This window comes from Lissotriton helveticus, chromosome 3_1 (genome assembly GCF_964261635.1).
Source record: "Lissotriton helveticus chromosome 3_1, aLisHel1.1, whole genome shotgun sequence".
Classification (NCBI taxonomy): Eukaryota; Metazoa; Chordata; class Amphibia; order Caudata; family Salamandridae; genus Lissotriton; species Lissotriton helveticus.
In genome coordinates this window covers 1,195,047-1,210,138 of record NC_136061.1, presented here as the reverse complement: position 1 = coordinate 1,210,138, position 15,092 = coordinate 1,195,047, and the positions used below count along the sequence as shown (strand labels likewise).

The window sequence follows — 15,092 nt, the reverse complement described above, 5'->3', positions numbered from 1 at the left end:
CGAGATAGGCTTTTCCTGGCACCATGCCACAACAGCTGTGGTCACTTATTAGAACGTAGCTGCCGTTGGAAAGCTGTCTGAAAAATGGCTCTATCTGTGCTGCAGGAGTGCCGTGCAGGTGACATGAAAGGTTATTTGTAGACCCTTCGCAGGCTCCATGCAAGTTAATACCTTGACACAGGAGTGTACCACTTATTGATTTTTTACAATTGTTACTACTAAGGAATACCTCTTTTTTCCCTTCACTATACCATTTTTGTGTATAAGGAAATTTCCATGTTGATTTGATGTATCCTTTACCCAACCTTTCATACAGGCCTGCTGGTATATATTTTTGGCAATACTTAAACTGGAAAGTTGTTATCGGAATTGTAATTGTTCCGTGTATTATCCATTCAATGACAGGTCTCTCTGACATTGTCAATGGTAATCTCTCAAGTTTCCCAATGCTCAGAATCGTATAGTCTGCCCCTTTTTGTGCCAAACTGATTTGTTTATCAGTAAGGTTAAAGATAGAGAATAATGACGTTACGTTGATTAAACGCCATGGCACGTAGCCTGAACGCAGATTTTGCAACGTCCAGCCAAGCTGTACAATAGAAGGTAATTGGGACTGACCATGTTGTAACATTAGTAAGTCCTGCTCTATTATATCAATAGCAGATGATACAATACTGTCCAGTGAATATATTCTGGAGGACAGAGTCGTTAACCCATTGTCCACTACAGAAAGTGATTTTGCCAAATTAACACGATCAATTTCTCGTATTTTTTCAGCTGTTTCAATTTGTGTTACTTTCCAAGCCTCGTTGTAAGCAGAGTATATACCGGCGTATATGAAATGTTTTTGACGCTGTTTGCGCGGTCCCAGTATGAAATCACGCAAGTCAGCACCGTCTTTAAGTAAAGTCAAGTGTTGCTTAATTTCAGCCAGTGTGGATTTCTGTAGCCATTCAAGGCAGAGTTTCCCTACACTGTATGTTGTAACTATCCCTGGATGTTGTCTCTGGGAGTATCTAGGTTCTGGCCTGGTCTGTTTAAACCCCTATGTTTTGTTCAGGAATCTATCTTGACAGTTATTTGTGTCTGTGGGCCAGATCAACCATTTTTTCCAATCAGGATTTGTTCTGTTTTGGTGTAAAATATGGGATACGTCTATCTCCACATCTGTAGTGCTATTACTATCAGGTATGGGCTTCGGAATAGACAGTTTATTTAAGTCTTTTATCTTGGCTAAACCAAGACAGGTTGTTTGCTGAATGGTGTCATTCAGGAATATTAATTGTTCTGGGATCATGCAGGCTTAAATAATGCTTCTAAACCTTGGACCTGCCATTCTTTTGTACCCCAGATGGTTTTTGTTTCAATGTTGTTTTTCCAGAATTCAAAACCAAATGTAGTCATTTTTTCATAAAATGTTTCAGAATAAATCAATTTAGTATTTGTCAACATTGTTTTCATTCCTGTCTAATTTGACATTCTAAAATAAACGTTTCTGCATCACTTGTGTTAAAACCTGAGAAGTATGGGAATTTCTCATAAAATGTTTTTGAGCTGCCTTTAGGGGTGTTGCACAATGTTCCCATTGATTATAATTTATTTATTTTTTAGGTTGACCAGATTTATGCAAATAGTGATGACCAAAATGATTATAACAATATAACTCCTCATAATTTGATGAACCCTGTAAATAATCATGTTCTGTAAATTTGGCTGACATTACTAAATCTGACATCATATTATTAATATTTTCAAAGTCCCAATCATCAGAAAAAGTACTTGGTGTCACTAAGTCACTTAATGAAACCTTGAACTGGTGTGGATATTTCAAGAGCTCGATCGGGCCAAAGATTTCATAATTCGTTTTGTCCCATGCTACCCCACCGGGTATTGGATTGGCTGTGATGTTCACTGGTGACAGTTCTCTTTTTGTGATGTGAGAGGATGTGTGAGGCTTTAGGACCAAGTTGATGTTCTGACTTGCTGTGTCCAGTGTACTATATGTTCCATCAATGAATTTTCCCAAACATAGAACCATGATGAGACAAAGCAGGAGGAAAAGTACACCTAACACAATCCAAAATTCAATCCATGGAGAAATCAGATATGTTTCTTTGAGTTCATGAAAGAGTTCAGTTACTTTGTCTTTGAAGGTTTTTGGTGCTGGCGTTTTTTCATGCTTGCTTGGATCTTCAGAAAAGTCATCGAAATTGATGAAGTAGCCAGATGCAGTTCTGCCAATTGTTGGAAGTGCTTCCGAATTTTCATTTGCTTTTGGATTTTTCTTTGTTTCACTAGCATAGTCTGAGGCTACATCGTTGTAGACTGGTGTTTCTTGACGAACTGTTGCAATTTGGGTTTCAAGAGGCACAAGTTCCATGGCTTTGTTGCATAGTCCTTTTTTATTCACTGCAGGTTTATCAAAAGTGATTAGTCTCTCAGTTTGAACCTCTTGGATTGTAGCAAGATTTGGTCTTCTGCTATTTCTTGGGAGTCCACTGGGCCTACTACTTATTATCGGCCACATGATTGTGGTTTTACCAGGTCGATGGATACAACTCGGTTCTCCTTTTTACCAGCAAGGGGCGGTAGTACAACTGATCTTGTTCCGCTGACAGCTAAGACAGGTACTGCTTTTCTGTAAGAAGGCCCAAATTCCTTCTTCACCGCGATCTTTTCTCTGACCAGATCCCCAATCTTTGGAATCCAGACAGGTCTTGCTGGGACAGGTGGTTTTTCTTCAGTGGCCGTTGGCTTTAGCTTTAGATTACTCAGACTTCTTCTTGTTTCATTTAAGTCCTGTAAAACAGCCAAACGGTCTTTGATATCAAAGGCTTTTTCTTCTACCACTGAAGTGTGACTATCTAAGTCCTGGATATGCATTCTAGTACCGAACAATAGTTCATACGGAGTGAAACCTTTTAGAGATTTTCTTGGCAGATTGTTAAGACTACGTTGGACACTTGTTAAATGTTTGACCCACCCATCACCAAAACCTAATACCCTCGCCGTTATAGATTGCTTTATGTCACGGTTTTTTCTTTCCACTACCGCATTTCCCTCAGGATGGAAGGGAGAAGAGTACCGCAATGCAATGCCCATGCTGGCCATGGCCTCCTTGTAAGCCCTAGTGCTAAACGCAGGACCCTGGTCAGAATGTAGCATGCCAATTGCGTATATGCCGATAAAGACTCGCAAATCTTTTATAACAGTTCTGGCGTCAGCCGAGCGCTGGTGTCTGCATTTTATATAAATCTAGTCTTAATATTTATGGGTTCGCGTTTCTCCTGCTCAATTTCTGCGTATAGATAGCCTTATGCTTTCTAAGAAAGGGGTCCTGGCAATACTCCGGTCGGTTCATGACTGCGATCTCTGTTGCAGTTTGGACAATCCTTTGCAAATTTGTAATGTTGCAAATTCATCCCCGGCCACCAGTATTCTGATTGTAATTCTTTCAGAGATTTCATGATCTCTTGATGCCTTAGACCCAATCGCATGTGTATGTCTGCTATTAAAAAGACTCTCCCGTTCGTGTTTGGAATTACTCTGTCCCCCACTCCAGGGATTTGAGCAAAAGGAACGGAGTTTGCATCAATTATGTAAGTATAACTGAGTGGATAGGTCAGAGGTAATGCTGCATAGTCGCCTTTTAATGAGGCTTTTACCGCTAGCATAGTTTCTCCGTCTATGTAATTTTTAGAACACTTTTTGTGGCTACGGAAGCCGGTAGGATCGCTTCCGCTGTGGCTCTGTTAGCCAATGAATTCCCTGCAACGTGAACGCCATCACGTTGATGACTCAGTGTATGTATCACGTGAGTCTTTTGTAGTTCTTTCTGCAAAAGACCTACTTGTTCCCAAAGCTTTTTATGCTTGATTGTGGCACCTGTGTCATCTTTGTAACCGTTTTGAATCCAGGTCTGCATGTCATTATTGTAAGACGACGCAGAAATGCGAATCGCACACTATTAGTGTGGGGAATTCGCGATCGGCATTTTCAAGCACCATCTTTAAAGATCTTATTTCAGCTCGCTGAGTTGAACATTTTCAGAGTGATTCAGTTTTGGTGACTATTGGTCTGAATTTACCGAAGCGCCAGCGACCTCTAACAATCGCGCACACTGCGTTGTAAGATTTTTCTTCTACATCGTAGTGTTGTGCAAATCTGTCGATGTAAATTACTCATGTGTATTGTTCGAGGGGCAGAATTACGATTGGCAGAGGATGTTCTACTTCATATTCTAGATCTTCTAGTTTTTTCATTTTCGGGTCAAAATAGTATTTCACGTCCTCTGCAGCAAGAGAATTTTCCCATTGTATCCATTTTGGATCTAATGCCACAGCATTAAAATTGCCTGGGCTTGTTAATGCCTCAAGGGCTGATTCTGCTGTTAAAACAGTTATTCTTCTGCCTTGGGCTCTTTCTTTTGCTACAGCAGTTTGTACCGCAGTTAGAATTTTTTCAGTAGAACTGAATTTCATTTCAGCTTGTGTGTACAAATGTGATTTGTAAGCTATTGGTACCATTTCTCCCTCATTAGAGGTTAGGTACGTGAATCCGCATCTCCCTGGGATGACTCGGATTACAAGGTTGCGTACGTTTTCGCGAGTTTGTAATTTTGTTTTAGTTAACATGTTTGTATGTTATGTTATGTTATCATAGGTTTTATTAAGGGCTCAGCTACTCTAGCAGAGTGTCCTGGCGCTGACAGATCAGACACAGCATAACTCATCCATTGGGGGGCAAATTAGAGGCCGAAAAGCCACGTTTTAAGATCTTTCCTGAAAGATGCCAAATTCTCGTTTCTTCTCAGAGCAAGAGGCAAATCATTCCAGGCACGAGACGCTAGATGTTGAAAAGAACGGCCCCCCAGTCCGTGCACGCCTGATTACAGGGATCCTTGCCAGTGACAAGGCAGCCGATCGTAAGGCTCTGGTTGGATGATGGAAGACAATTCTCTTCCGCAAATAAAGAGCCCCAATGCCATGAAGGGCATTAAACGCCATGGTGAGGGCCTTGAACTTAATGCGCTTCCTAATTGGAAGCCAGTGAAGGGACTCCAGAAGGCCAGTGGCATGAGAGCGGCGACCAAGGCCAAAAATGGCCCGAGCCGCCGCGTTCTGCACTACCTGCAACCGTGACAAAAGATATTCAGGCAGGCCGAGGTAGAGCACGTTCCCGTAGTCCAACCTCGATCCAATCAGGGCTTGCACCGTTGTTTTCCTATGGGCGATAGAGAGCAGGGGAGGAATTTCCTCAGCATTTTGAGTATTCCGAAACACTGCCCCACCAAGCCAAGAATCTGAGATTTCAATGAAAGGCAATTGTCCATCTTTATTCCTAGGTTCCTGGCTACCTTGGAGTCAGTAGCAGGGGGAAACATTCCTGCAGGCCACCAGGTCTTCCATCCGGGATCAGGGGGGCAGCCGAAGAAAAGGAGCTCGGACTTGTCGGAGTTGCATTTCAGCTGGTTAAGTTGAAACCAAGAAAATATTGCACCCAAGCAGTTCTTAATGCTCTCTCCATCAAAGTCCATGTTCTTACCGCAGGTGAAGAGAAGCTGGGTATCGTCGGCGTACGATATAATCTGGGCGCCAAGCGACTCTGCCAGTGCCGCGAGGGGGGCCATATAGATATTAAACAGAGTGCGGCTCAAAATTGAACCCTGAGGAACACCCACCTCCAGAGGCGGCACTGTAGCAGAGTACGGAGGAGCCCAGACTGTCTGATGTCGATTAGACAAAAACGACTTAAACTATCTGAACACCGTTCCCCGAACCCCGATCTCCCAGAGTCTCGCCAGGAACCGGTCATGGGGAACGGTGTCAAACGCCGCCGAAAGATCTAATAATATCTAATAATATCAAAACTGCTTTCCCACCTTTATCTAGGACTTCCTTGATGGCTTCTGACACCTCCAACAATGCCGACTCTGTGCTTATGTCGGCCCTGAAACCGGACTGGGTATAGTGCAAGATCTCATTAGACTCTACAAAGTCGGCCAGGACTGAGTGCACATGCTTTTCAGTCACCTTGGCCAGGGCCGGTAGTAACGAAATAGGCCTATAATTGGCATGATTACTGGGGTCCAAGGACGGCTTCTTTAAAAGAGGGAGAACCATCGCCTGTTTCCATGCTTGCGGTATGGATCCTGATTCCAAAGACCTATTTAGGATCAGATTGACAGTCGGATTGATAACATGGGCAATTTTAGCTAAGAACTTAGCAGGGCAAGGATCACGCGGGGAGTCAGATCTCAATTTAGACAAAATTTCCAGAGAGGATTGCAACTCAATCGGGGGAAAAGTCATCAAAGTAGGCTGTCCCGCGATCACCTTAGAAAGGCCCAGTGCAAAATCGAGCGGACCCTCTCCCGCCACAGCTGGAAAGGTGTCCTGAATGCTGATGATCTTATTAGAGAAGAAGCTAGCCAGTTGGACCACCCAAGGTTCCGAGAAGGAGCATTTAGGTGTGATGGCAGCCGGGGAGGTAAATTCCTTCACTACCAGAAAAACTTCTTTACTGGTGTTACTGGCCTCCTCAATCCTTCTGGCAAAGTAGGCTTTTTTCTCTAAATAGATTTCCCTGTGGTAGGCCTTGATCCTGCTCTTATACGCTTCCTTCAAAGGCTCCAGATAGCTTACTCTCCAAGCTCTCTCTGTTTTCTTACACAGCCTTCTAAGAAGTTGTCTGCTAGGCTTTTGCCTTCACTTGATAATTCATATCCTAAAAATAGGACAGTTAAATGGGCAATTCGTGACTTTTTAAAGTTGAATTTGTAACCCTCAGCCGCAAACCCAAGTATTATGGTGTTCACTCTTTTCAAGTGAGTCTCCAGGTCATCATCTGTGAGATAGATGTCATCGACATAAGATAATGCCTCATCATCATATATTTGTAGTAACTCTGTTACTCTTGCTGAGAATAATCCTGGGCTATTCTTGAATCCCTGTGGGAGTCGACAGAAGTGTTTTCTGCGACCCCATTATTGATAAAGCGGTCAAATACCTGCTTTCAGGTGCAATGTTTTGACAGAAGAATCCATTAGAGATGCCTAATGTCGTTTTATATTTTTTGCGCCCGATTTTATTCATTAGTGCTGCACTGTGTGAGTTTTGTATTGCAAATGTTTTGCAACATGAGTTAAGGTGTCTGTAGTCCAAAACTAGACGATATGAATCATCTGGCTTGGAGACAGGAAACAAAGGATTGTTCATTTGTGAGGTGCATGTTTCAATCACCCCCTGATATTCAAGTTGATCTAATCTCCCTGACTTTCTTTTTAGCTTCTTGCTTAACTGGGTACTGCCTTTGTGCAGTTGGTTGATTTTTTAACTGGATTTTGTGGTGAGGAGAATCCTCATACCATCCTACATGATTTTGATATAATGCAGGAGCTTGGGCCACTGCCCATTTTCTTGCAAGTGTATATTTTTTATGAATTGGAATATGATTTGAGAAGGCAGGCATAATCATTTCTTCGCCATGAGGGCACTCCCTGACAAACTCTGGTGGCCAGTCTTTCTCAGCTAACAGGATGTCATAGCCTTTCGAAAGGTTATCCCAAAAGAGACCCCTTACTTTCCTAGTCTTGTCCCCCTCTATACGTAATGTTATTTCATATAATTTATGGGGTTTGCTAACCCTGGTGTCTGCAGTTTCCACTTGAATGTATTCATTCGTGTCCACTGTCTCCAGAAGATTCATCAATATCTTGCGAGCTATGCTCACTTCTGCTGCGCTGTCTAGCATTGTCTGGGCCCACTCTCCGTTTTTCAGTTGTGTCCTCAATATCCTCGGCATGTTTTATTATTTTAATACTGGCTACCTTCTTCTTTGGAAATTGTAATTTTTTAATTGATGAGCAGGTTCCTTGTCTTTGGACTTGACGTGCTCTTCCTTGTGTTCTGACCGTCCTCTTCTTTCCGATTTCTGTGAGGAAGTCTGAAAAGATCGAGAGGGACGTGTATTAATATCTTGATATCTGTCAGGTTTTCTCAATTTATCCCTATCTCTAAGGTTGTATCTTTTCTCAGAGGGCTCCCTATGGGGAAACTTGCCACCTCGTTCTGGAGATCTATCTCTCCGTTGAGGAGACCTTCCTCTCGACTGGAATCGTTTTTCTTTGGGAGTGGATTGTTTATTTCCATCCCAACTATTTTTTGGAGTATTTAGATTATTTGTAATAAATGTTTTTTCAGGATTTTCAAGTGGTTGGGGTTTTACTGGTTTCCCACCCAAACTATCTCTACCTAGTTCCTCATATGATTTTTCTATGATTCTGGCAAGTTCAAATGGTTGTTCTGCTATATCTGTTTCTTTCAATCTCTGGCGGATCGCCACAGATGCTGCTTCTCCTTTTATGTTGGCTAGTACGATAGCTGAGACCTGTTTGAAGTCTTTCAGTAATTTCATACCCAGAGTTAAAGCAGGTTCTGGACCGTATTCATTTTGAATCTGTCCTAGTACGTCTGTTATAACCGCCATGGACGGAACACCATGTGTTTTTGTGTAAATCGAAGCAAAGACTGTGCCCAAGTGTCACAGTCCTCAACATGTGGTGCGATCCCCATTGGAAGACAGATAGTCAGAATTCTGTGTTTCAAGTAGGCGTAGAATCAGGAAATATTGCCTCTACTTGAGTGATTTTTTGAGCTAACCAGAATGTAATTTGTTCCCGTTTTGCGGGAGTTTTGCCAATGGCTGATTGTATATTCTGTGGTGTGATTTTATTTGTGTTCCCCTGGTGAGGGGTGGTCTGTGGAATTTTTATTGCTGGTTGGACTGTTGAAGTCCGCATGACATATTGGACCAATTGTCTGTGTATTTTAATTAACAGTTTTAGTTGAGCTAAGAGCTCTCGGTCTGACATTTTTTCAATGTCTGGATGTGGTGTGTAGCTGGCTAGAATGTAAATGTAAATGTGTTTCGATTTATATAGCGCACTAATCACCCAAGGGTCTCAAGGCGCTTGCTTAGGGAACCCGTCCTGGTATTCCCCTGTGAGATACCCTGGCAGGGTATTCACAAGGTGAAAGCCAGGCATCCCGCCGCGAGGGGCCGTAGTGGAGATTAAGCAAGCTATTGTCCAGAGTCGCAGAGTGTGACCCCGTGAGTCGAGTAGGCACCGGAGCGAGAATTGTCGAGTCCGTGGAATTTTTTGTGCCCGAGACCCGCCGAGGCGGGGAATCGAACCCTGGTCCATGGCTGATCTTAGCTTCCTCCCTTTCGTCTTCACTTTCCGTCATTTTTACTAACAGAAAGTTTTTTGTTGCAGATCAAGTTTCAAGGAAAACAAAGATTAAGTGCACAATATTTTGGAACACTGTATCCTTCAACGTTGACTAAACCAAAAACTAATACATAGGATTCTCATCCTACTAAGTTCCGGCGGATATTAACCTTTTATCCACTCCAGACGTCTTTTGGAGTTTTTACGGGAAAAAGGGTCTGTGTGAAAAAGCACGACTGAGTTACTCTAATGTCTAGCGTTAGATTATCGCCTTACCAAACAATGGGCGCCATGTAGTGTAGTTCCTATATTCCCAATAGGCTCTGCGCATTGGAATAATATAAACAGCAGTGTAGACGTAGGACGGAGGTCGACTAGGTCTCTACTGACTATATTAGACTTAATTAGTTTTGCCAGCTAGCTCAGAGGTCACTAGAAACTTTCTCGAGTAAACAAGGAGGAGTTTAACTTCCCTGGATAGACAAGAAGGGATTAGCTTCTGACAACCATATAACATGACAACTTTGCTCCCTCAGAATAAAGAGTGTATCTCTAGAGTCGTTTGAAAACAATAGACAATTATTTCACTCAGTCAATCGTGCGTACTTAGTTTCACCAGAGTGCAGAGAAATAGAGAGACGGGCATTTTCAATAAAAGTTGTTATTTATTGAGCAGTCTTCTTTCTCATGGAAGAGAAATTAATTGCCACAATTGCAATACTTATCATAAAGTAAAGTGCGTACAGTAAAAGTAGTATTATGAAATAATACTGTAAAAGCATTGATATGGTTTCTTAGCCATATGATACTTTAAAATGAATAAAATATATACATACATAAAACATTGACTAACGTACTCAACTGGTGCTTCTAATCTATGCCTACCCCGGTGTACCTGACCTAAGCCTAATACGTGGGAAGGAGTAAGTAAGTAGCAGTTTAAGTTAAGTTGGGTTTTTGCCAAGGATCTGAATCAAGAATTCTCTCAAGGGTTTAGTCAGCTCCGTACCTTGGTTCTAGAATGAAGGAGGTCTTGTATCTCTCTCTCAGGACTCGATATCCCAGCAACCCGCAAGGGTGACTGGAAACAACGGAGCTGGATTTTCTCGGCTGGAGAAAAAGACAGCGTCTTTCTCAGTGCGTCAAAAGGGAGGGGCGGCTTCCTTCGGCTCCACGCATCAGCTGGGCTTCCGGGCAAGTAGATATCTGCTCTGCTCCAAACCACCGTGTGTTTTCTTAAGGCAACGTTGGTATATTTATACCTGAAAGGTGCCGGGTTTGACGTAAGGTTGGACATAAGACGTCACTAAGAACTAACAGTTCTTTCTGGACTCCAGGAGTTCTTGCGCAAATCAAAACAAAAGCAGGGGGAATTCCCGGGCTGCTGGAGGCTTGGTTTGTTTAAAGAACGCGTTGTACTTTCTAGGAGTCTAGGGGAGTAGCCATGCCGTATTTGGACTGCATGAGCTATTACTAAATATGGATATGATTCTTATGCCTTTATAAGGATATTATTTATTATAGCCATGTAAGGGCATAACTCGGGAATATCGAATTAGGGTCCTAGATAGAAACACAACACTATAACGTATGCCCCCACAGTGCACTGTTTATGACCTCAGATATTAAATCACTCATGACATTGTCAGTGACATTGCTGATGGTTTCTAAATTAACATCACTGATCACATCACAGATGATATCAGCCACAGAACCCCTCAAACACCCACTCATACCCATATACAACATCTCACATACCCACTCAAAAACTCAGGAAACCAGTCACAGAGAAGCAAGTTCTTGCACAACTACTGACTCCTCCATATAGCCACTCACACAGCCAATCACTCACCCATAGAGTCACTGACACACTTACTCACATACCAGTACACCCACTCATACACTCATTTGGCCACTCAAACATACACATATATACCCATACAGCCACACATACCTACTTACACACCCATAGAGCTACTCACACCCACAAAACCATTCACACACCCATACAACCACACAGACGCCCACCCATACAACCACTCACACAAACACTCATGCACCAACAGAGCTAGTCATAAACCTACTCACTCACCCATTGAGCCACTCTTGTACCCACTCAGACACCCACTCAGACACCCATTCAATACTGACACAGGCAGTCATGCAGGCACTCATATCACATATCTTAGATGTAGTATCAGTCATATAACTTTTGTAATAGTTAGTATATGTGTTTAACACTCATAATCTCTTAAAAATATGTACCCTCAATGATTTTATCAGTGATGTCATCAGTGATGTCTTTTGAGATGTCATCAGAGATTTTATGAGTTTTTTTTCAAATCTGTTTCCTACCTAATATTTATCATTTATATATGTAATTTTACTGGTGACCACATTTAAGAAATGTTACTCGCATTCAGGACACACACATTGTTACCGCACATTAAACACATTGTTTTCATGCTTGCAGCAGAGTATTTTTACCCAAATTGACGTCTCCTTTACATGAGGAAGTATAATGGCATAATCTTAAGTATTCCTTGAAATTTTCACATCACAAAATTCCCCAGATCATTCCTAAAGGATTCTGGGATCCTCAGAGGCTAGCCACCATCACCTCCCCAAGACTCCTGAACAGCATTAAAGTTAAAAACAATACCTTTATTCTTACTCTACCTTCCATGCACCTACAGTACTCCTGGTGATGAACAAAAACACACATATATATGCTTTAGAACTTATAAATAAATAAATCTGAATCCTGTCTTATAGAATTGTGTTGCATCCCTACAGCAATAGCCTTGAGGCAAGAGGTAAAGGTGAGTTGTGTGTCTCATGTACTTTATTGCTGATTGAGGGTGAATCATCACAGTGAGAGTGTCCTGTTGATGATAAGTATCATCTGCACATAACAGGTATCAAGGACTGAAGAACTCACATTCACTAAGGATTGAGTAAAGATTGAAAGACAAGATAGAGGCAGGACAGCAAACATTTACACTTGGGTAAAGCCTACTTGACTCCACATTCAAAGTCAATCAGAAAGGTTTATTATCATGGCCATATGGACATATTTTAGAACCTCACAGTTGAGATGTCTTAGAAGTGTGAGGGTGTAAAGGGAATAATCGCTGACCAACTACCAATGTACTTGTCGGAAGGGTTATATTACTGAGGCCACCGTGGTAAAAAGCTGATGAGTGGAGCTGTGTCCAAAGAGGCGCCCAATGTATCGATCATGGACTCCACTCCCAGGCCTTGGATCCCATTGGCCAATTACATCCATGTGGGGAAGGAGTAGTAGGAGATGCTGTCAACACATCTGCTGAGAGACTGGAAAAAGAATGTTCACATGTTTGACGGATGTATTCCCACAGCACGTCATTTGTCACTGAATATTACCTTATTATTGATCAAGGAGACATTATATTTTCTTAATTCCTTTTATTTGCATTCCTTTCCAATGCCTTTTTAATCTCTTCCCAGGTCCTGATCAGGTCAGGGTGGTGAACGGCCCCTCTTTCTGTGCTGGAAGAGTCGAGGTCAGGCACAATGGGGCATGGGGGACCGTGTGTGATGACTCCTGGGATCAGAAGGACGCGTCGGTGTTCTGCAGACAGCTTGGATGTGGAGCTGTACAAAGCTATCAGTATAATTCATCATTCGGGATCAGCCCTTTGCCAGTTCTGATGAGTGATGTCCAATGCCAAGGAGATGAGTCTGCCCTGTGGAAATGTGCACAGCGAGGCTGGGATGTTAATACCTGTCCAACAGGGAGGAATGCTGGAGTGACCTGTGCAGGTAAGAAGTGTAAGCTGAGTGTAACAACAAGCTTCATTGCATAATGAAGACATTATTCACTTCTGTCAAAATACAAAGGTGACCTCTGGTGGCAAGCACTTCAGCAGGTGGGGCTGGATGAACCATTAAGACCCTTCATCAAATATTTTCAAGCAGATAATTATGCACTCTGGAGCCAAAGGGGGACTTGCAAACCCCCTTCCTGCCTGTGTGCTTGCTGCTTGCTCCTACTATCTGTATCTTCTCAACAGTTATGACTCCTTTTGGAGAAGGAGGGTTTCACATGTCAATCCATGCCCTCTGTTGAGCCACCTAGAAGCAGACATTATGATTTCTCTTGCCGGAGTCAAGTTTGCGCCATACAGTGAGTCGTTTTTTAATTTTAAGCACTTAGCAATGATCCTAAGACTTAGCGACAATGTCCCCTACCCTGTGCTCTAGTCTTCCCCATCACAGTCCCCTTTCCTACATCCTTCCCTCCATCCTTCCCTCCTTCCCACACTCCATCCTTCCCTCCCTCCATCCCTCTCGCCCTTGCTCATTCCATTCATCTTTCCCTCCATCCCGCCTTCCCTCTGACCCTCTGTCCTTCCCTCATCCTTACCTATGTCCATCCCTCCCACCCTCGCTCATTCCCTTCCTCCTTCCACATCCTTCCCTCTTTCCTTCCCATCCTCCATACTTTCCTCTGTCCTTCCCTCCATCCTTACCTGTGTCCATCCCTCCCACCCTCGCTCATTCCCTTCCTCCTTCCCTCCATCTTTCCGCCCTCCATCCTGCCTTCCCTCTGCCCTCCCATCCTTAGCAGTAGGAGTGCTGTTTACTCCTCCGGGAGACAGCCTGGATGCGTATCAGAGGCTGTGCAGCCTTTGAAGCTCACCGCCTTGATGTGTCACTTCACTGGCCCACCAGGGAGGGAGAATATGAGACCTCATTCCTGCTCAGGCCTATACTCCTGACTCCTGCCACTTCACGAGCCCACCAGGGAGGGAGGATATGTGACCTCATCCTGCTCAGGACTATGCTCCTGACTCCTGCCACTTCACGAGCCTACCAGGGAGGGAGGATATGTGACCTCGTTCCTGCTCAGGTCTATGCTCCTGACTCCTCGGAGTTATCACACAGCCTGGAAGGAGGTCAGTATCCTGTCTTGACAGAAGCAAGACATCCAGAGCACAGAGAAACTGGGGCAACCAGTTGGGCAATCGCTAAGCTAACCACCTGCGTGTACGCTGAATCACCCTTTGCATGATATTAATGTCAGGGGTCATGGGTCAGATGGTACATTGTTTGAAACCAAACTAACCAGTTTTAGACAGTATCATGATTGAGCTACCAGCCCCAGGTCCGCCAGGGTGCAGGTCCATGGTATGCTCTGGTCTGCCTATCGTCACTTATAGTGTGCGTTAATGGTAAAGGCCACTATAGGGACATATATACTTGCACTTACATGCCCAAACCTTTAATATAATGCACCCCGCCTCCTGGGCTCCAGGGCCTTCCTTAGGGGTGACTGACATTCATTAAAAGGGGTGCATTGACTTTGCCACACATGGTGAGGGCTAAGTTGAAATGGAGTAGTTTACACTGTTCCTGCGGTCTCCAGTGGCAGGCCAGCTGTAGGGAGTTTACTTGGGTCACTCAGGTTGGCACAAGCAGTAATGGAAGCACTAGGGACCCCTTTACCACCCATGCCATGGGTACCACGGGTACGATATACTAGGAACTTATAACAGAGGTAAAGTCTTTGCCAATTGGGATTGTCAATTCACACATACTGGTTTTAGGGAGGGAACACTTACCCTGGGGCCTGGTCAGCAGGCTCCAGTGCACTTTACAAGTCATAGACATTAGCAATGGGGCAAAAGGTGGGTGGATGATCATCCAAAAAGGGCACTTTCCTACAACTCCTCAGCCCACCACACCGGACAAGAGGAGAGCGAGGCTGCCTACCGAGACCTGAGACAGGAGAGGTGCAATCGGAGCCATATCAGGGCCGGTGAGTGACCAGGACCCTGCAGTGTACCGCCTCTGTTGGCCATGGGCTCGCAACTCC

At 43.6% G+C, this 15,092-nt stretch overlaps 1 protein-coding gene across 3 annotated transcripts in view; it reads left to right on the top strand.

Annotated features, from left to right (window-relative positions):
- LOC144824365 (CD5 antigen-like) overlaps positions 1 to 15,092 on the top strand; it is a 1,020,628-nt gene that overhangs the window by 624,179 nt on the left and 381,357 nt on the right. For all 3 annotated transcript variants that reach the window (XM_078683477.1, XM_078683476.1, XM_078683475.1), the window contains exon 4: positions 12,722 to 13,036. In XM_078683477.1, the coding sequence (XP_078539603.1) occupies positions 12,722 to 13,036 (315 nt within the window). The remainder of the gene's footprint in view (positions 1 to 12,721; positions 13,037 to 15,092) is intronic.